This window comes from Ruditapes philippinarum, unplaced genomic scaffold (assembly GCF_026571515.1).
Source record: "Ruditapes philippinarum isolate M1 unplaced genomic scaffold, ASM2657151v2 ctg1802_1_1_1_1, whole genome shotgun sequence".
Taxonomy (NCBI): domain Eukaryota; kingdom Metazoa; phylum Mollusca; class Bivalvia; order Venerida; family Veneridae; genus Ruditapes; species Ruditapes philippinarum.
In genome coordinates, this window is record NW_026862009.1 from 27,761 (window position 1) to 48,136 (window position 20,376).

The 20,376-nt window shown below is 31.7% G+C and overlaps 1 protein-coding gene across 2 annotated transcripts in view; it reads left to right on the forward strand.

Annotated features, from left to right (window-relative positions):
• The first annotated feature begins 6,065 nt into the window (after positions 1–6,065).
• LOC132717642 (protein Wnt-11b-2-like) overlaps positions 6,066–20,376 on the forward strand; it is a 33,579-nt gene continuing 19,268 nt past the window's right edge. The window contains exons 1-2 of one of the 2 annotated variants that reach the window (XM_060701154.1): positions 6,066–6,388; positions 6,981–8,839. In XM_060701154.1, the coding sequence (XP_060557137.1) occupies positions 8,754–8,839 (86 nt within the window). In that variant the 5' untranslated portion in view covers positions 6,066–6,388; positions 6,981–8,753. The remainder of the gene's footprint in view (positions 6,389–6,980; positions 8,840–20,376) is intronic. The other variant, XM_060701155.1, reaches the window with a different exon arrangement.

Genomic DNA, 20,376 nt, shown 5'->3' on the forward strand with positions numbered 1-20,376 from the left:
ATTTGAAATGACAAAATTTGCAGCGTTGTTTATTTCAGATCAACTGACCGTGCTTAATTGCTTAAGATAAGTTAAAGTTTTTTGAGGCGACGCACGCGTACAATGAGATGAAATTTGTGATAGATAATATAACTGGAGTTATTCTTTAGTTTTAAAACGTAAGAATATTATTTACTACATATTTACAGAGCTTATTTGCAAAATATTTTGTGTCAGTGGTGAAGCTATTGAACATCAATTTCTACTTTAAACGTCATGATATCAGGAACTTCTTTTTTCATTTAATTCATGTTCAGACTTAGCTCCACCTGCAAATAAGTTCGCTGGTAAAATAGTTCGGCATGTTCGTGCTTTTCGGTTCAAGCTTCAAACGTGGCACAGTTTGGTCGAATACTCTGAAGAATATATTGCATTCATGTAGAATAAATATGTCATCTTTAATCCGTGCTTGCTTTACTTTTAATTAACGGGCATTTAGATCATTTTAATCTTTGACCTTTCTTTAACCGGAAGTGATTAGACTATGCAAGCAGTATCGTGTCCGTGCAGTCTTACCAGGCCCATCGCCAGTTACCCACTGCAAATATGTTGTATTATTTGAATTTGTAAAATATGTTTACACATGTCACTATAATAAATAAATTACTTACTTACTTACTTATATTCCGAACATACTACGTACGGAAATACTAGGGTCACCGACGATGGAACAGGGTCTATACTGTTGACTTACTTTAAATTTTTATCTTAATATTCGCAAAATTAATAATGTTTTATTAATTGCAGTTATTAAAAAGGGAAAGTTTGAAGAAAAAAACCCATCCAGATTAAGTGTTAATCTGTTTTATCCAGCGGTATTATATGTCTGAATATACTGTATATTACTACATGTAATAAATATAATCCCGCCAACAAACGTCATATTGAAAAACCTTCCGAATTAAAATAACTGCTTGTTATAGTATATGAAATCTGGTGTTAAGATTTAAAGGATATTTGTCAATGACTCAAAATGTACCTTTGTTAAACGACCTTTCCAATACCTTGATTGAGTAAAGAATTTTAAAACATTATCAATTTAGATTTATATACAATTCTCACTGTCACGTGCTCCCTGTTATAACAATCCAAGTGGTCACTTTTATTGTACCAAATCTATCTATTTTACTTTGATCTTAGTATAAAGCAAACTGTTTTAGAGAATTTAAATATTTGTTTTAAGTAAAGCGCATTTTAATCTTAACCTAGCAAATATTCATTTTATAATAAATTATACCACCAGGAATGTGCACAATCCACTCCCGTGCTGACATTTTCAACAATTGATACGATGATTTCAGATGTTTTTAAATGTTTCCGGTTTTTTTGGTGATTCGTAAAAGCATACAGCGTTTAATGACGGCCCATGCCATTCCCTAAGAACTTAAATTGTTTTTAAAAAAATCTTAAAGGCCCATACTATTTGTTAAAACTATAAGGAAATATGTCCGCGTAACAATTATAGAACCGAAGGTAATTGTTTAAGGGTTGAGTTTTTGCCACCAATAGAGAACCAGACAAAACATCTTTTAAAGGCCCATACTGACTTCTTATTCGTAAAACCTATGTGGAAAATATGTCCACGTAACAATTATGGAACCAAAAGTAATTGGTTTCTGCGACCAGTACAAAACAAGGCCAGCCTGCACACCTTTGCAGTCGCACCGGGTTCTTTACTGCTGGCTGACAAACTTTAAAATCTCCAAAGTTGGTAAAGGACAGTTCAAATAAGATGGAAGCTGGAAAAGTCCACTTAAGAAATTAAGCAGGGGTAACTAGGGTTTTGTCCAAATGTCATATGCAAAATTAAAAAAGACAACCAGGAGTATCAATGGTCAAAAGATAATGGACGCTGACTCAGAACAATCTGCTCCTACCGTTTGTGGGTTCGATACCTGCAAGGGACTTTGAAGTTTTTCCTGTGATAAAGCTATCCAGCTAGCGTATGGAAGGTTAGTGGTTCGACTCAGGTGTCCGCTCGTGCCTGAAATAATTCATGGAGAAGGTACGAGGTCCCTCTTCTTCTACACCTAAAACAGTCGCCATATGGCCCGAACAGTGTCGGCGTGACTATAACCCGACCCCCGCCCTATACTTCTCGTGTGTATGTATGTGTTAAATTGTATACAATTTACACGTACTGCCAATATATCTAAATGTGCATTCCAACCAGTCTCTGTAGGCCTATTGTTGGGAAGTTGTTGTTTTTTGAAATTTTTTGTTGATATTTCTTTTCGTTTCTTTTTTGTTAAAATCTTTTATAGTTACAATGGCCAGTTCCAAATTCATCACAGGACAATGTCATTTTACCAATTAAGCAAAGGGTAAGAATTAAACGGAAACGTTTACCCATATTTCTCATAATATTCTTCTTCACATTTCACCGGAAAATCATCAAAAAGTTACAAGAGAGAGAACTGTATATTCTGTCGCACTGGATAAACTACAGTCGAAAAAGATGTATGTCAAACATGTTGCGCTGAAAATGACTTTCAGGATTCATTCACACCTTGTCGGATTTCTGAAATTCTTTGTCGATATTAATGAGATAGGAACGCTGATTACGGAACCCTTCGGATTCGTTGGTATCCCCAGTAGAGAGATAATGAACGCTGACGTTTCGGAATACTTCGGCTTTGTTTGATGACAAGAAATTGTTTGGAATTTTCTATTGGTTGCAAGTGGCATTTTAGTCGTTCTACTATGACGTAATATACGAGGTTACACCAGCTTTGTTGAACAACTTGCCACAATTCTAGGCAAGAATGTTTCATTTGTAATTATAGACTGATAAACGTACGGCGGTCTCGTCAAATAAATCGCAAATGCCGTACAGAAAATTTCAGGTCACGAGTCGAATAAAAATAGCAATAAATTTGGATCATAACCCATCTCACTTTGCATAGATCTACATGTAACAAAAATGAAAAAGTTTATAATAATTATGTTGTTTAAAAGAATTAAAATAATTTTTACCAATTTTACATTTGATCCTGAATATAATGAATTCGTGTCTTTACCTTGCGGGTTTTGCAAGCAGTTTAAAGGCCCATTGTGTCGTAGATCTCATTTTATTTTTCTATTTCTCAAAAGCTTATTTTTTTAGTGTGCTTTTACATTTTCCAAAACGCCACCAAATGGTCAGTTTACCCGAAGCGTCTTTTTCTTCTATTGCTTTTTGGCAATAAGTACAGTTATAGATATGTAGTATTTTGTATGGAAGTCAAAATACTATTTGGTTACATTTTGCAACTGTTATGACAAATTATTTCACATTTAGAACTACTTTCTTCAGGTAACAAGCATCAAACATTCTCTTAACACATTATTTACACATTATAAAACTAATGTTTGCACTTTCTGAAAACGTAAAAAATATTCGTTTCTGAGGCATAATGTGTCTTTAAGGAATTTTAATACTGAAAACCAAATTGAGCTAGCCTGGTCAAAGTGCCCGGATGTACCGGCTGCCTAAAGGCTTATCACCGGCAGATGAAGGGTTCACCGGCAGATGAATGGTTAGGTTACTTGACGCAGGACGATGTGCTTGGGCCTGGGACCAAAAATAACGCGCTTATTCCTGTAATAGCCCGTCCCGATATATTTTTTGGTCCCAGCTAGGGTTGATGCTGGATAAAAACTTTTTTTTACAAAATCGGTCAAATACAATCAAACGTAGATGTTGATTCCAAAAGTAAAATGCCAGTTGTTGAGCTAATTCTGGTTCAAATATTGACATTTACTTAAATTTAAAATGTGCTGGCAAATTAACGAATTGAATTGTCTTAAATTTAAAATGTGCTGGCAAATTAACGAATTGAGTTGTTTAGGGAAAGCATTACAAAAACAAAACGCAAACATTCACGAATTGAACTTTCGGAAGTACTTTTTCATAGAAATTTTACTGGCAAGTTTTGCCGACATTTCAAACATTTTTTTTACATCTTACTATAAAGACTTAATAATATTCATTTCCGCCGTTTTTGTAAATCTCGTTCTGACAGATATATTTATATGTAAACTTTATTTATACCTACCGATTATATTTTATTGTTTGAAAAATAGGAATTTATGATAATTTTATTCTCCGGTATATCTAGCCATCTTTAATAAACCCATGACTTGACCCTATAAATTTCCGACAAAACTATAAGTAGCTGATCACAATCTACCGCCGAGATTTGATTAGGAGCATAATTTACCGTACTAAATACGCACGTGACATTTTTAGTACGGAGTGCGGGTTTTAATCAAGCGAAATTCGTCTCCTTTTCTTTTCACAGATTTTCAACAAAAATATTTTAAATGGCGATAAAAGTGATAAGTCTTAAGTGAGCAATAAACTAAATTGATTTTAATATGATGTCTTTTTTCTTCATATATTTTTTCTTTAAGATTTTGGGTGGCTTTTGAAAAAAACCAACGTTTCAACAATTTATAGACTGAAAAGTTAGTTAGACAGGCGCGTCGTGTAAATAAACGTTTTTATAAGTATTTATATAATTGTAATTTATGTTAAAACTGTTGTTAATATTTTAACGCAAAGAATAAGAACCTAAAGGCCTATTTACCTACAGACCCTACCCCCACAGACCCCGATAATTAAAGCCTTTGCTACAGTTTGAAATATATAATGCTTAATAAGAAAACTTGAAATATGTTTTCTAACATTTTTTCCCGAACTTCCTTTTACCCAGGTTGTCCCCAAACTGTTTATGGCCATTCTACAAATTTCACTGTCTTTTCCTTAATTTCTTTCTGATAAAATTTTCTTAATTTACCATTTTTTATCCTCACGAAGGGATGTTTTGTCTGTAAATTCAAGTTTTGTCCACATTTAGTAACAGCAGGGAAAGTCTTAACATTTTATTTTCTACAAGGACCTTTTTTTCTTTTAAGCTTGGAAGATGTTCATTATATATACAGCCACTATGACAAAAAAATATAATATTGATTTTTAGATTTTTTTATTTATAAAATGAAAATATAGTACAATATTGGCATTACGAAAAATCCTACAGCCAGTCCAGTTCTTTCTTATTTTACTAGAGTAATGTCAGATATATTTTCGACAATTTTAGAGAATTTTTCGCTTGAATCTAACACCTTGGGAATACTTCGTGAATATCAAAACGGACAAGCACATAATTTTGACTACTGTTTAAAATAAAATTTGTGAGCGTAGATTTTAACTGTTTATCAAATATGTCAAACGATTTTGAACCCGCCATAGGTCAAGTCCCTGTTTTGTTCAAATGACATCAAACGCCCGGTGTATCAACTTTGTAAAAGAGCGAGGTTTGATTTAAAACGTCGTCAAAGTGACTTAACAATCGTATATTGCATAAATTAGAATATAAACTAAATTGTTCGCCGTAACTCACACGTTGAAAGTTGGTCAAAGGGGAGATGGGGGGGGGGGGTAAAAAATAAAAAAATATAGGGAAGAAAAATAGTTTATTATGTTTTTAATGAATTATTCATTTTATAAAAAATCGGCCTCTGAAAAAAAAGCACGCTACAATAACAACAAATATTTAAACATACGACTCTTTCATTGTTGTGCAAACACACACACGTGTTACTAGTTAAATAATTTCGCACTTTTTATCGGATCAAAGGTGTTGATATCTTTTTTAAACATAATGTATACTCGACAATTAAACTCCAAAGAAAGCAATTAAATTTTTAAAACTTGAAGATTGTCTACCTTTACAGACACGTGACGTGTTAAATTGACGTTTTATCTGAAACGTTACTGAAAGAACATTCCTTAATTGTTTATGTACATAGCTTATTCACGCTAGGAACTTTTTTAAACATTAAATGAAATAGTTTACAGGCCAGTTTGGAGTCCCTCAGAAAAGTATTAGATAAACACTTTTGACACTTTTAACATGTCTTTTTATAATCAATCCCAAGTTTAAAGAGGAAAATCTTTTAAAAAATGTGTCTGATTTAACAAAAAGGGGGTATTTTATTTCTACGGCCTTTCACAGAACAGAAGAAGCTATCTTTTTAACTTATTACGGCTGAACACATTTGACAAACAAGAACTAAAATTTTAGCAGACCTAAATTAATGGTTTCATCGAATTTTATTGTAATCGTCGAAATTTTCAATAAGAAAGATATTTAGCGCGAAATTCGCAACTGTCGTCTGCAGCTAAACGATAATAGTTGATCTCGGTGAATGAACGTTTGCTGGTGAAAGGGAGGAGTCATGGATTGTTTATTACCAAGCGCCGCTATGTAAATGACTGTTTGGAGCGGTTCTCAGAGTTTTCTGCGGAATAGATTGAATGTTTCACCTTACACGTAATTTTGGAATTTTATATGGATTTTGCAATGTACAGTGTGATTATTTATTATTCAAATAGAAGTGTTCATACAGTTTTTGTAAAATTGTTAAAAACGGGTAGCGTCCGCACATGTATATTGGTTTGTGTGTAGTAATCACCGCGCGACATTTTGTTCAAAATCTGTTCATTCATATCTATCTAAATGTATCAAATATATTTATTGTATATTTGATTGTAAATTTGTAAAAGTTTCATGTCGGATATTTTTAGGCAAGCACTTCTAAATTTGATGCAGTAATCCGCTTTGTACATATCGTACAATATATACCTATACATACAGGATCAGGCAAATCGTTTATCTGTTTTTCAAGCCTTTAAAATCAAATTTTATCACACCGTTTAACAGAAGATAAAATTTTATAACTCTCATGTCTTTTTTGTCGGGCGGTTTTATTAAACAATGTAACAACAAAAATTTATCATTCATAAATCAAACAGCGCAGGGCCATTGTTATGTACAGTGATTTTATGATTTGCCAGCGGTAAAGTTTCGAACCCCCTATCTTTAAACATTGGTCGAAAAGTCGTAAACATTTATTGCAGTTGCCAATCTTTAAATCTGTATTATCTTTATTTGCAGACGACCAGTTCACCTCTAGCAGACGACAGACGAGCAAGTTCGGAAAGTTTATTTAATAAATACATAATCAAGTAAAATAATTACATATCTAAAAATGTGTGATCTAGAAATGTTTTTATAAACAACGCTTGTGAAGTGAATATGGAAAATAATGTGACATCATCTTCTAGACGAAGCATCTTCAAGATCATATAAAATAAATGTTTTGTTGTTGTTGTTGTTGCAAACAGTAAGGATAATCTCTTTTTAATAATACATATCAACGGTTGCTGATAAAAAAGTGAAAGAGAGATAAAAAAAAAATAAAAAAAAAAGAATCAGCCATCGGCAATTTGAACATCACTCGAAACCTGGTTCAAAATTCGCAATCTTATGATGAACGGAAATTTAAAAACACTAATAACAAACTAATAACCAAGTCTGTCTGAAAATCTTATTTTAACGCGAAAATTAGTTCAAGTGTTCGGGCGGTGTCCCGTGAGAACAAATTGTCAGTAACAATCACTTGTAATCTGCGGAGTGAAAAAAATTTTTTTTTCGTTTTTTTTCTTCTTCATGTCTTTCTTAAGTTGAAAAGGAATAACAAGATCGGTAAAGTTTAAGTTCAATAAATCTAATGATATATCAGTTTGAGTTCAAAGTAATATATTATCGTTTATTTTAAGAATTCTCTTCAGTGAATGAATTGTGAAAATTGAAAACAGGGAGAAAATATAAAACGAAAGAAACAAATGTGACAATAATGCGAGTTTTGATGGATTTTTGTGGTGAATTTTATTTGAAATGAAAGTTGTTCTGTACTTTTTATATAATTACACTTGTTTTGATATAAAATATAGCATGGGTCTGGATTTTGATCTTTTGTATAGTAAAATAATATTCAACCACACACGCAAAATATGAATGAATTCTCAATTTTGGATGAATTTAATAATAAGGAATTAACGTGCAGAAAAAAGAGTGTTTATTAATTTATGATATTTTTATGTACCAACAGCAGGGATTGAGTTAATCAGGAAATTATGCAATTTGAAACTTACGTGAACCGGAGAGAATGAAAATTACCCGAGCACTGGGGGTTACATGGCCATGCACGGGACACACAAAAATAACAATCTGGAATTGTAAAAAACTGTGCAAGTGTTAAAGTCTGTTTTCATAAAGTTTTTGATGTTAGATTAAGTCATTATTGAAACTATCTGGAAATTGCGAGCAGACTTCCCGAAATTTTTTACAAGGAAGCGAATCTTCTAATGAATTAATCAGATTTGGGGAATTATTGTGTGAAATACTTATAAAATTCAATTGTTTCATTAAACCACATCTGCGGCTAAGAATGGGGCCGTTCGGTTAGACTTATGTCGGTATTTTAACCATCTGTCATTCTTAAGTCAGAGCCCGTCGAAAACGGTCAGAAATAGAGGCGTTCACACCTCGAAGTGGTAAAAATTGTTTATCGTGTAAGTGTTGAAAGGAAATGCATGCGATTTTAATTAGACATTTATTTAATGTAATAAGTCAATTGCACGGTTGCGTGATCAAATATCAATACTTAACCATATAGTTTTAAGCATTATTTCAGTTTATTCAGATCAAACTGATAGGTTTAGTTGTGCATGTGTGTTTTGTGGACGAAAGAACATCCATCGTGAAGGAAAAGAGAAAAAAGAAGGAAAAACAACAACAGGGGATTTTATTATTTACCACTGAAAGTGTTCTGATTCTGTTTTTAAAAAAGTAACAAATTGGAACGGTTGTTAAAGAGAGAAAAAGATGCAGCTAAATGTAAGCACGAGCATCGTGCGGATTGTGCTAACTGTACTTTTGTGGATGGACTTTTGCACGGGTATCAGATGGCTGTAAGTACATGTATATTTTACTTTGTAATTTTAATTAAGATAACCAAATATATTGGCCTCATACTTAGCTGTTATTTCATTTTTGGTTATTATCGCTCAATACGGCCCCTAATAATCCCCTTATCCCTATCAGAATTACTGTCAAGCTTTTATATGCCCATGATTGTTAATACATACATGTATATTATTTGTTTATTATTCTAATTTTGACATTTCTATTGGGGGATATAAATCAGTTAAACGCAATTCAAGCTTACAGAGATGTCAATATATCAACATTTATTTCTGACAATTAACATCTGGGTTATTTTGCTCGTTAAACAATTATATTTGAAAACTTTTCCAAAAAACATTCGCGGAGAATAAATAAGAAAAATTGCCTTGTGAAGCCACGTTTTTTGCAAAACAAAGTATGTTTAAACGCATGCCAAAACTTTCTATCTATTTTTAAATATCCAGATATAACGTTTTTCCCCTCTCCATCATTATATCGTGCACAAACCAAAAATACAGATTGAAATGAAAATTGGTTTTAATTAAAAACCGGTTACCCTGGATATATTGCAGAACCCGTATCTTTTTTCTACCTGATGCGTACTCTTTGTCTTATATTAATTAGTATACCCCCCACAAAAATGGATTTTAGGCAAAACTTTATTTTGAATGTCAAACTGACTGTTAAACAGCAAACACAATATCAATAACAGATTTAACAAATATATTAAAACTTATTCGGTTTAATCAACTTTTTTAATATTATACAGTGAACACATGCATAAAGTATAAAATCTTGTGTTCTTTATTTCAATACTGCACATAAAAATCATCACGTTTTAAAGGAACTCAACTGAGGTTTTTTGACATGACGAAATTGAAAATGTTCCAGTTGATGTAGGTATCAACCAATAACTTGTTAGCAAAATTCCAGATCATTCGCTCACTTCATTTTTCCATAATGCGTTGCAACGCTTTTCACTCAAATCGGGCTAATAATAGCACCAAAATAAAATTTTCAATATATTTCTTAGTATATTTTTATTGTCTTTTGCATATGTTTGTGTTTTAAGTGCTCCAGTTGATCTATGTGAGAAATTAAATTTTATATTTCGGTTTTTGTACCTCAGTGGGGTTCCTTTAATATAATATACATACATGTATATATATAATTATTATATCATAACTCAACAACATTTATACAAAATCAGTTTATAAAATTCGAGAGTGTCACAAACTAAAAAAAGATAATGGGAAACAAGGATAATGTTTAAATTATGAAAAGAAAAAGTGTCAAATCGTTGATGTTACAGATTTCTTATTTTTATTTGCTGAGTAATAGATCCCTATCTATAATGTTGTCATAACTCATATACCCCCTCTTTTAACATTTTTACATTCTTTATACAAAATGCAAATTCATTTTTAACGTATTTTGATAACAAAAAATTACAAGTCAATTTTATTTAGTAAAAAAATTAACAAATGAAAGAGACTGGTATGCTAAAATTTGTAAATGACTGCTAAAGGTCGTTGACTTTTTTCTAAAAAAAAAAAAGATAAAAAAAATCTACAAACCTAAAATAATTTTGCAATTTTTTTAAACCGACTTTCAAAACTTTCCTTACATATAGATCGAAAAACAAGCCAATTATTCGAAGGGAACAAAGTTCTGGTACAGTTTTAACAGTTTCTCTCTAGGTTTCGAACCTGGACGGATAAAATAGATAATATTTGACAAGTGACTTCTCTAACGGACCAACTTTTCTTCAGAATTCGCTCAGTGATTCTTCAACATGTTAAAAAGCATTTAAATAATGTATTAAAAACGGTCCAGTATCTTATCTATGTATTTCTTGTGGATTTCAAAACGGTTAGATTTTACTAATAAAAAAGAGGTACATTAAGTTAACTAGTGGATTCGGAATTCAAAAACGTCATTTTCCCACACAGAGTACGTTAACTGTAAACTGCAGACAATTCTAAAATTTACATAGATCATTGTATACTAAGAAATGTTGGAGTGGTTCCAAGTACTAACGTATCCCTCTGTTGTTAATTCGTTTTTGTATCCAAACACTAATTGTAAAATTGGCCGTGATAAAAGAGATGATACGATAAGACGTCCTGAGCTACATGACCTTTGACCCGTAGTTAAGAATGTTTTTTTTTACAAACATTCAACCAAGAAAGCAAGTAAAGATGACTTAAATAAAAGAATTACCACGACCTGCAGTTTTCCAATTTCTTCTTCAAACGTTTGATGGCAAATGAAATATACTATAGCACAAAACGAAAGTGTTACTATACCTATGTGCTTTTATATCTTAGTAATCAAGAACTTCTTTGTAAAAAAGTAAGCAATGAACTTCTTTATAAATCTAGTGTACTAATGATTGGGTCAAATAATTATTAGAAGTTGGTGTGTGTCTTTAAGAATTTGAATAAAAAAAACCCGGCTTAATCTAAAATTTTATGTGCGGTGTCATATTCCAATCACTATCCTCGTTAGCTTTAGTGTCATACATTTAAAGAATCTGATGTTCCAACAGATATCATTGTATCAATGTATACCTATTTGATATATTTTCGTTTTTGCAAATTGTATTTGAATACAAGCGATGATAATGCCTTGCCTATAGACCCGTTTAGATCATTCCCTTAGTAACGGAAGTAACATTTTGCGCATGCGCGTTATGCGTAAGACAAAAAAAGCTAGGAATAAAGAACCGTTCAGTCTACATACTCTGTATACGATGCCATTTTAATTCACTGTCCGATGCAAGAGCTTACTATGGGGATTACATACAGTGCAGGTTCTATTTTCAACGACAAACAAGTAATAAAGAAACAAACAAAAAAGTTCCCAAACAAAAATAGAAATAATTAGGGAAGCAAATAGATTTGAAAACTTTCTGAAAAAGGCACATAATTATATGATAAAAGTAGTCGTGAAACCGAGCTAAAATGTTCCGTCTATTGGCATTCCCATGCAATTTCAGTTAATTTTCTCTCCCTACATATTCTGTGATTAGTTTTTCTAATAGATGAATTTCGTTTTCTACGTTTATGCATAATTGTTATCTAACGTATTGGCGGATACATATCATTAAGCCAAGTTTTAATGTAAGAAAAATAGTTTTAAAATTACACCGCATCTCGAGTGCTGAATCTTTATGAGTTGAAAAGCATGCATCACTCTTAAAGCATAAATAGCACATTAAATAAGAATTAAACAATTATACATCTAATGATAACTGTCAGTTTATGGCCCTATTTAAGATCATCATTTGCTTGTATTGCCTATCTTAAAAGTTATAAAATCTGATCGCTGTGTTTAAATTTATTATCGAAGTAAGTGGCGTTAGATTTTAAAGACGCGGTGATTACATGATTTTCGGAATATATGAAGTCTATCAATGCGTTTTTTGAGCTGTGAATATTAGTTATGTTCTTTTTATGATGTAATGGCTATGGAGGTTAAATTATAACAAACCGGGAGTCAATAATCTATCTTATCGTCTGTTTGAAACAATGCTTTTATTGGGTAGAATTGACAAATATCTTAACGAAATAATCACACTTCAAAAAAAGAACATGAGACCGATAAAGAGTAAAATTTTTGGCATAATAAACAACACCGTAGGTTTTACTGTTAATTTAAATATAAGACGCATGCGCAGAAACATTCAAATCAATGCAAAACCAAAAACATGGTAGTCTTTTTATTACACCGGGCCTGGCACAAAGAACTATCACTCGAAGACTTCAAGGAATTTCTCAAGCGATCTATTTATTTATTATGTTTGAAAGCTTTAAATTATGACCTATCAAAATTGATTGATAAATAAATAGCCTATGTCAAGAAATTTCTGTTTTGCAACTGGAAAATTAGATTTATATACTCAGTCATGTTTGATTTCAAACTTGCCGGAAATGTTTAACTAGTTCATGAAGAACATTATCTTCTTTAAAAAAAATTCTCTTGGAAAATCGTTGTAAATCGATATACAGTTTAATCTAATTTTGAGTTTAGTGTTACTTTTAACAGGTTAACCGTTTAATCCATATCTACTTAATCTTAAATTTTTTGATCTGTGATCTAACTTGAATATAATCATACAAATATTAATGCACCAAAATACAGAATAAAAAAACAACATTCAAGCTACAGACATATAGAGAGTAATATTAAAAACCGCCAGGATGCTCCGGAAAAACATTAATAAACGGAACATAACGGAATGCAAAATGCGAATACGGGTTTTAGTACGAGTCCCTAAATAAAAAACAACAATCAGATTCAAATCAGATTATGCGAATTTGTAATGTTATCATTAACGCGTTATTTATACTGATATCGATATCAGATGGGACAGAAAAAGTTTTTTTAAAAGTTACTATCGTTTTACATTAAAATTATCAGATACAGGGCGCTATTATACGAGCAAACCCTGTCATCAAGTGTAACTAAATTATATAGCTAGTATACCTAAAATTTACTAGAATTTCATTAAATGGGAATTAAACGAACTATTCCACTTTTTTCACATTGTAAATCTTTATCAGTACATTCCGCCCAGAGGTTTCTAGCGTAATTTTTGCTTGTTAAGTGGTTGTGACGAAAATTTGCATGTTATATGAAAACAAAATTAAAGAAATTGTATACACTGTCAACAGTTTAAGTCGTTTTCGAGTGTAATTTATCCGATCCTCGTGTGACACATTTATTCATTAAAGTTTGATAATTCACATAGAGAAGTTAGTTGATGTAAAATATGTTTATGATTTTTTTTCTTACTGAATATTTGCTACAATTTAATAGATTAATGGGTGATTTCATATTTAAACGTAAAATCTTAGATAGGAGCAAGTATTTTAATGTATTTTAGTGACATTTAGGCTTATTTTTTTATAACATTTTATAATATTGTGTCAGTTTTCTTGTTTGGTCTAAATTGCCCCCATCGAAAGAATCATTTGTGTCAGTGAGTAGTTATTAGCAGTTTTAATACTTGTAACTTCGTTGAAATCTAGATCTAAGCCATAAACACACACCGAATCTTTAACAAAACCCCACTTAAAATGCTAATTCCATGAGTATGGGCCATTTTATCACATTACTGTGAAAATAACAACAACAAAAACACGCCAGCATTTTCTTTATATTATATCTTATCCGCCCGAGTTTATTTTCCGCTTTCTTCTAAAAAACAAAACAAAAATCCATTCACTTTTCAGAAGTAGTAAGTGGAGATGTTGTCAGAAATACACCGCATTGAGAAAATTGCTAATATACTTTGTTAAGTACTCACTTAGACATATTACATAAGGATTTCAAGAACAGCTATTTCTGGCGAAACAAACAACTTTTCGGTATCGCAAGCATTCAGTCATTTCCTGAATGAGCACAATTCATGAAACGAGGCCCTTTTCCCGAAATGGTATCTTTATTGATCTCAATTTCTCCGAAGTTTGTTTAAAATTTGATTTTCACTTTTTTAGTTTCTTAGAACGTAAATTATTATTGAATTTTGTTTTCGAGTTTACATGAAAGGTTTGATGTGTTGTAACTTAAGTGACTTTCATTCTATTTTAATTTTTACGATTCACCGGCATGATTCAGCAATAATTTCTTCGTCACAGTCAATCGGAGCGCAATTCTATGAAAAAAGATAAAGTATATCTGCTTAATCTGTGTGCTAAGGAGATGTAAAAAATGTTGTTTTTTTTTTCGCATAGTTTTGAGGAATTTGAAAGTTAACTCATTATATAATTAATGTATTTCTAAACCTTCCGGCGAAACACCTGTTTAATCATTCAGGGTGTTATTCGAATTAAATAGATCACTAACAAGTTTATAAAATGTCGTTAAAGCTTATTACAGGGCTTATATTATATTTGAAAGATACCTTTCATTTTTAACATAAATTCTACTTAAATACGTCGCCATAAACAAACGGCCGTCTGTTTTCTTGATAGAGATATTCCGGTTCCATGTTTTTCTATACTCTTATAGACAGAAATCCTTTTTTTATTGAAATACGAGTAGAGCGCAATAACAGAATTGTCGCTTAATACTTGTAGAGTCTGTGGAATTTATAATTTACAAATAAATCAGCAGGATTTCTCAGATCTTTCTAAGACTATCAGCCCAAAGTCTTGGTAAATACAGGCAAAACAAGCTCAATTATTTCGACATCTCCTGCCTAGCGAGGTTTTGTGAAGTAGATAAGCTCTCCTTTTTGATTCTTATTAATTTGTTTGTACACTGCACGAATTATTAGCATCAATTTAGCTTCATTTGTAAAATTAGACCAGACAACATGATTATTCGAGGATTATCAAACTAAACGAAAATGTTTTGGCAGACGATACTGGTGCGCGATTTTTCTCTAGTAGAAAAATGCATTCAGTATTTGAGCGAACGTGTGTGCACCTGCTCTTTCTTCCCGACGTTTGGTTGTACAGACGTTTAGACCGGCTTGATTTCAGGTAATTTTATGTTTGAGAAATAGCCGCGTTCTTAATTATAGACATGTTCGTAAATTTGTCACAGACGCAGCAAGACAGTTCTCATAATGCCCGTAAATTACGGAAGTCAGCCATATTGCATTTAAGTGAAACGATTAAACGAAAATCAAATTAAATAGGGGTGCTGTGAGTTTTATGGGATCTTGTAAATAAGAAATGGAGTTTTTCATTTTGACATGCGCATGTCTTGCATAGAGATTGAACTTAAGTACCACGCGGGACTGTGAATCAAATATCAGTATATATGATACCGAAAATGAGTTTTAAATGTGGGGGTTTAGACGCAATTTATGATGGACTTTTAAATGAAATTCCCATCATTGGCGTGTTTGAATAGAATAACGATTTGAATAAAATTCTACTAAAGATTAATAAGCATATATTTTACTCGATTATCAACTATTATACAAATTTACACAAACTATTTCTTAAATGAGTTACTGAAAACTGCTAAATAATACTTATCCGTTACTGACTCAGCCAAGTATTAACTAGGACCGTTTGCCTTTCAAACACCACACTTAATTTTTTTTTAAGAAAAAAAATAGAATTTTGATTTCGAATTTTTCCCACGTCGGTATTCCTTACATTACACTATTACAATTCCGGCGTGACACATTCAAAAGCAAATAGACAGTAATTCAAATACAAATATACATATATATATATATATATTCATAGTTCAAACGGATATATACGTGTAAATACACAATGTGTAGTAGTAAATTTTTATTTTTTTTATAAAACATGGAGTGGAGAAAAGGTGAAAAACGTTCCAAGAAATTCTCAAATTTGTTCGGGTGAAACTACATGCCGTTGATTTATGTAAATATTTACCGATATGAGTGCCTGTTAAAGCAATTATAGTCTCTCAGTTTTTATTAGACACAAAAGAATTCACGTCGATGATTGTATTTTGATGTTACCTTTTTTTACTTCCGATAGCTTATTCAGAGAGTAAATACGCCGAATTGTTAACACATACTTTTATTTTATTAGCTAGAAAAATCGTTTATTGTAAATGAAATGATATAAAAAAAATGGGTTAGTGAGTGGGGTGGGGGGGGGGACTCATTAAGTATCAATATTTCATTTTCTTTATTTTCTCTCAGTCATTGTATACAATGCATTGTTTTGTTCCGTAACATATACTTATGATATATCAAAGTCGTTTTGGTGATATGAATATATAATATTCTACAGTATATCTTTTGAATGATACCTATTCGCGGGTGTAATATAAGTAAATATTGTCTTTAATGAATGTAGCATTCTAAATCAAAGTACTTAGAGTTTGATGGAAAGTGGAATTTTTCATTTTGCAATATTATTTATAAATGCCAGATTGATATATATATATTTTAGTACTCACAGCGGAGCCAGTGAACCATTTCTCTTAGGCGAATGAAGTAATATAAAGCTACTCTCAACCACCCTTCACAATAACACGTCTGTGCCACGCCAAATTATTATTAATACTTACCAATGGAATAAATTGCAGATGATATATTATATATTCTGGTAAGAAAAAGGATTCGAGTGCGTTTGGTGACAAGTATATGTAAAAAACAATTTTACCCGATTTTTTATGAAATTAAAAAAAATATTTCAACTTCATATTTTAATTAAAGTCACAAAATTGACGTTTTTTTCCTTTAGATTTCGCAAAATGGCACTGAACTACATTGTTACGCGCATGGATTTAAATTGTCCTATTCTTGGGCATGTGGAAGAGAGGAAATGCGACTTCTAATATTGAAAGAAAATCACGAAAACTTGCTATACTTATTGCAATTCTGTTCTGTACAGTTAAAAAATAACAATTCAGCAAGGTCGTTGTTTTGATTGCGTAATCTTCTTTTATCTTTTCACCTAGCCGCCGTATCACATTGCTAATCCGTTCGCTTAATTTGTTTACCTTTTCAACAAGTTGTCAATCCGCGTTCTCTTCTCACGTGTTATCGCCTCTTCCATCTTGTGTAATAAAACACGACTGCCGCAAATTACATGTCGTCTTCGTCACGGATATCTTTATATTTATGACAGCCGGGCTACTGGTGTAGGAACAATTTTATTTTTATAAAGGGTACCTACAAATATGCATTTGTTGATTATAATAAATAGAGTTTAGATTTCGAAATTAGATTACCTAAATTATTTAGTTTAGGCCAACTATGATAAAAGTTCTACGATTAATAAATTGATATTGTACTGTTCTGAGCTTTCAGCATCTTATCATGAATGATGATGATGATGATGAATGATGAATGATGATGATGATGATGATGATGATGATGATATGATGATGATGATGATGATGATAATAATAATAATAATAATAATAATAATAATAATAATAATAATAATAATAATAATAATAATAATAATAGTAATAGTAATAGTAATAGTAATAATAATAATGATAATAATAATAATAATAATAATAATAATAATAATAATAATAATAATAATGATAATAATAATAATAATAATAATTTTACATTTTAAATAATGAATAACCTTTTTACTTATAGGCATCAAAATAGATGCAGAATGACTTTCGCGTTCATTGAAAACTTTATTTTTAAAAAAATCAACCATCAATCATACATTCTATATGAAAAATCACTTTGTAGCTAAGTTGCGTTTATGATGATAAAAGTTCAAAGAGTTCTAACAATCGGTTTTGATATAAGTCAGTGTTACAAATACGAGCAAGATGCCAGATTTCCCCTCTAACCAGATAACATAGACTGGTGTTTTGTGTGAATTTAAGTTGTTATTTGCACGTGAACCATTCCAATAGGGCCGATCTATGATATAAATTACATTCACACTTACCAGGTTCAACTGTTTAATAAGTTCATAAAAAACTTATGTTTACGTGCATGTTCTTAATTGAACAGCAGGGAACCAGGCATTGTGCATTGTAGAAAACTCTGAACTTGTTTGTTACTTTTAGTAGTTTTTTTCCAAATTTTCGGTGCATATGTTTCCGTTAGGGTCAATACTTTTGATTAAATGGTCACTATGTCGACATTGAATAATCTTCCGCCTTTTTTTTTTTTGAATGCGGAAATGATTCAATTGCGCGTTTTTACATCGTCGGTTAGCGTTTTTCTCCCTCGTTCGCCCGGTAAACTCCATCACTCGGTTAATTTCGTTATTATAACATTGATCTTGATTCGAGTACTTGTGGTTTCGCAGATTTTTTAATACAAAGCTAGTCGTTTCACCATATGTGCGCCCATTCGTATTTTATGAAAGCAGACGATAAAGTTGTCTTTACGCCTGTTTGATGATAGATCATCCGTATTCAAAACAGTAGTACCAGCAAAGGCTTAACTTACTACTTGTTTTACTGCTTATTATTCTTACCATTTACCCAGCATTCCTTGGCACATAATCCAAGCGTCTAGAGTAACGCCTGGTATGCAAGCGTTTTAATGATTTCAAAATCTTATTTTATTGGCAGAGGTCGTATTTTTATGTACAGTGTAATCAGTCAGTCATTTTTTACGGTAATCATATTTAAATTAAGATTTGATATTATCCGCTGATTCAATAATACAATGGATACACTAAGAAACATCAACAACAACTGTCCTGCTTCCGAAATGTTACAAATAAAGTTCATAAGCAATAAGATCTGTCAGGGGAGGGGCGGTGGGTGAAGTAGTGGTGTGTGTGTGGGGGTGCCCGTGACCAAGTGGTTAAGGTTGTTGACTTCAAACCACTTGTCTCTCACCGCTGTATGTTGGAGCGTCGTCGGATTCTACAAGTGAGGAATCTATCCAGCGAGCGTACGGAACGTCAGGGGTTCTACTCAGGTGCCCGTTTGTGCCTGAAATAATATACAGAGGGGATCCACATATGATAAATATACTGTGTTTGTGCGACGTAAAACACAAATAGCAGGAAAAAATCTTTCAACATTACTTTGCAATTTCATTTTTATTGCTCCTTCAAATCGAAAGAATCTTAAAAAATATAATCCAGAATACCTGACACTCTTCGCGTTAACCAAATCTCAGATTTTGTTTACCCCTTGATGATTAATCATAATATATTACCCATATCCAAAGATTGACGGAAAGGACCGAAAAATTGCGATTGATAACCTGAAGAAGGAAGGTCGATGTATCCAGTCTGAAATGAAATTTCTTTTTTTTTTTGCGTGTTTCTAAATCTAATCTAACAAGCATGGTCTTCCAAAATGCTGTATACTAAAATTCTGTTTTATTTATTCTTCGTAAATCTAGCTGTTCTTAGGTGTATTTATCCGGTTAAATCAGGCAAACTGTTGCGACGCTTTGCCAAAACTTTTGTTTTACAATATTAGATGGGTATCTTACATTTTCTACCTTGTAAAATTTAATGAGGGTTGTCTTATCTTTATTTGTTTGATAAGTTTACAGATTCTGACATATGTAATATCAAAATCGCTGTCAGCGTGCATTTCTGCTACGTTCCATTGGAAATGATTCGTTTGTTTACATTTCTTCAGTGAAATGTGAAAGAATCTTTATCTGTCTGAAATTTTTCTTTCTTTTCAAAAATCTGCTAATAAAAGCTTCGTACAAATGATAAAAGAAAAACTGTGATCTACTTTATCGATACAAATAGAGTAGATTCTGTTTCATATGTTGGTTGACTATTTTTTTCTCTCGAAAATACATGTACTTGAAAAGTTGAAAACTTTCGTCAGTAAGAAATACTTTTATTTTGAGTTTGTTATATTATAATTCGATAACTTTTACTTAATACTCACAGAATACATAAACGCGCATGCTCTCCAGATGACGATGCACGTGTTTTGACGTCATAAACAACTTCCTTTGCAGATGAACTCATAACTATGACACAACTATTTTCTTCCTATAAATTTAACTTCACAACTTGACGTCTTTGTTATTCTATTGAAACAATTGATAGTCAATAAATATTACATTGATAAATGAATCAAGTTTAAAAAGTATGCAAGTTTGTTTTTGATACTATAATTTTTT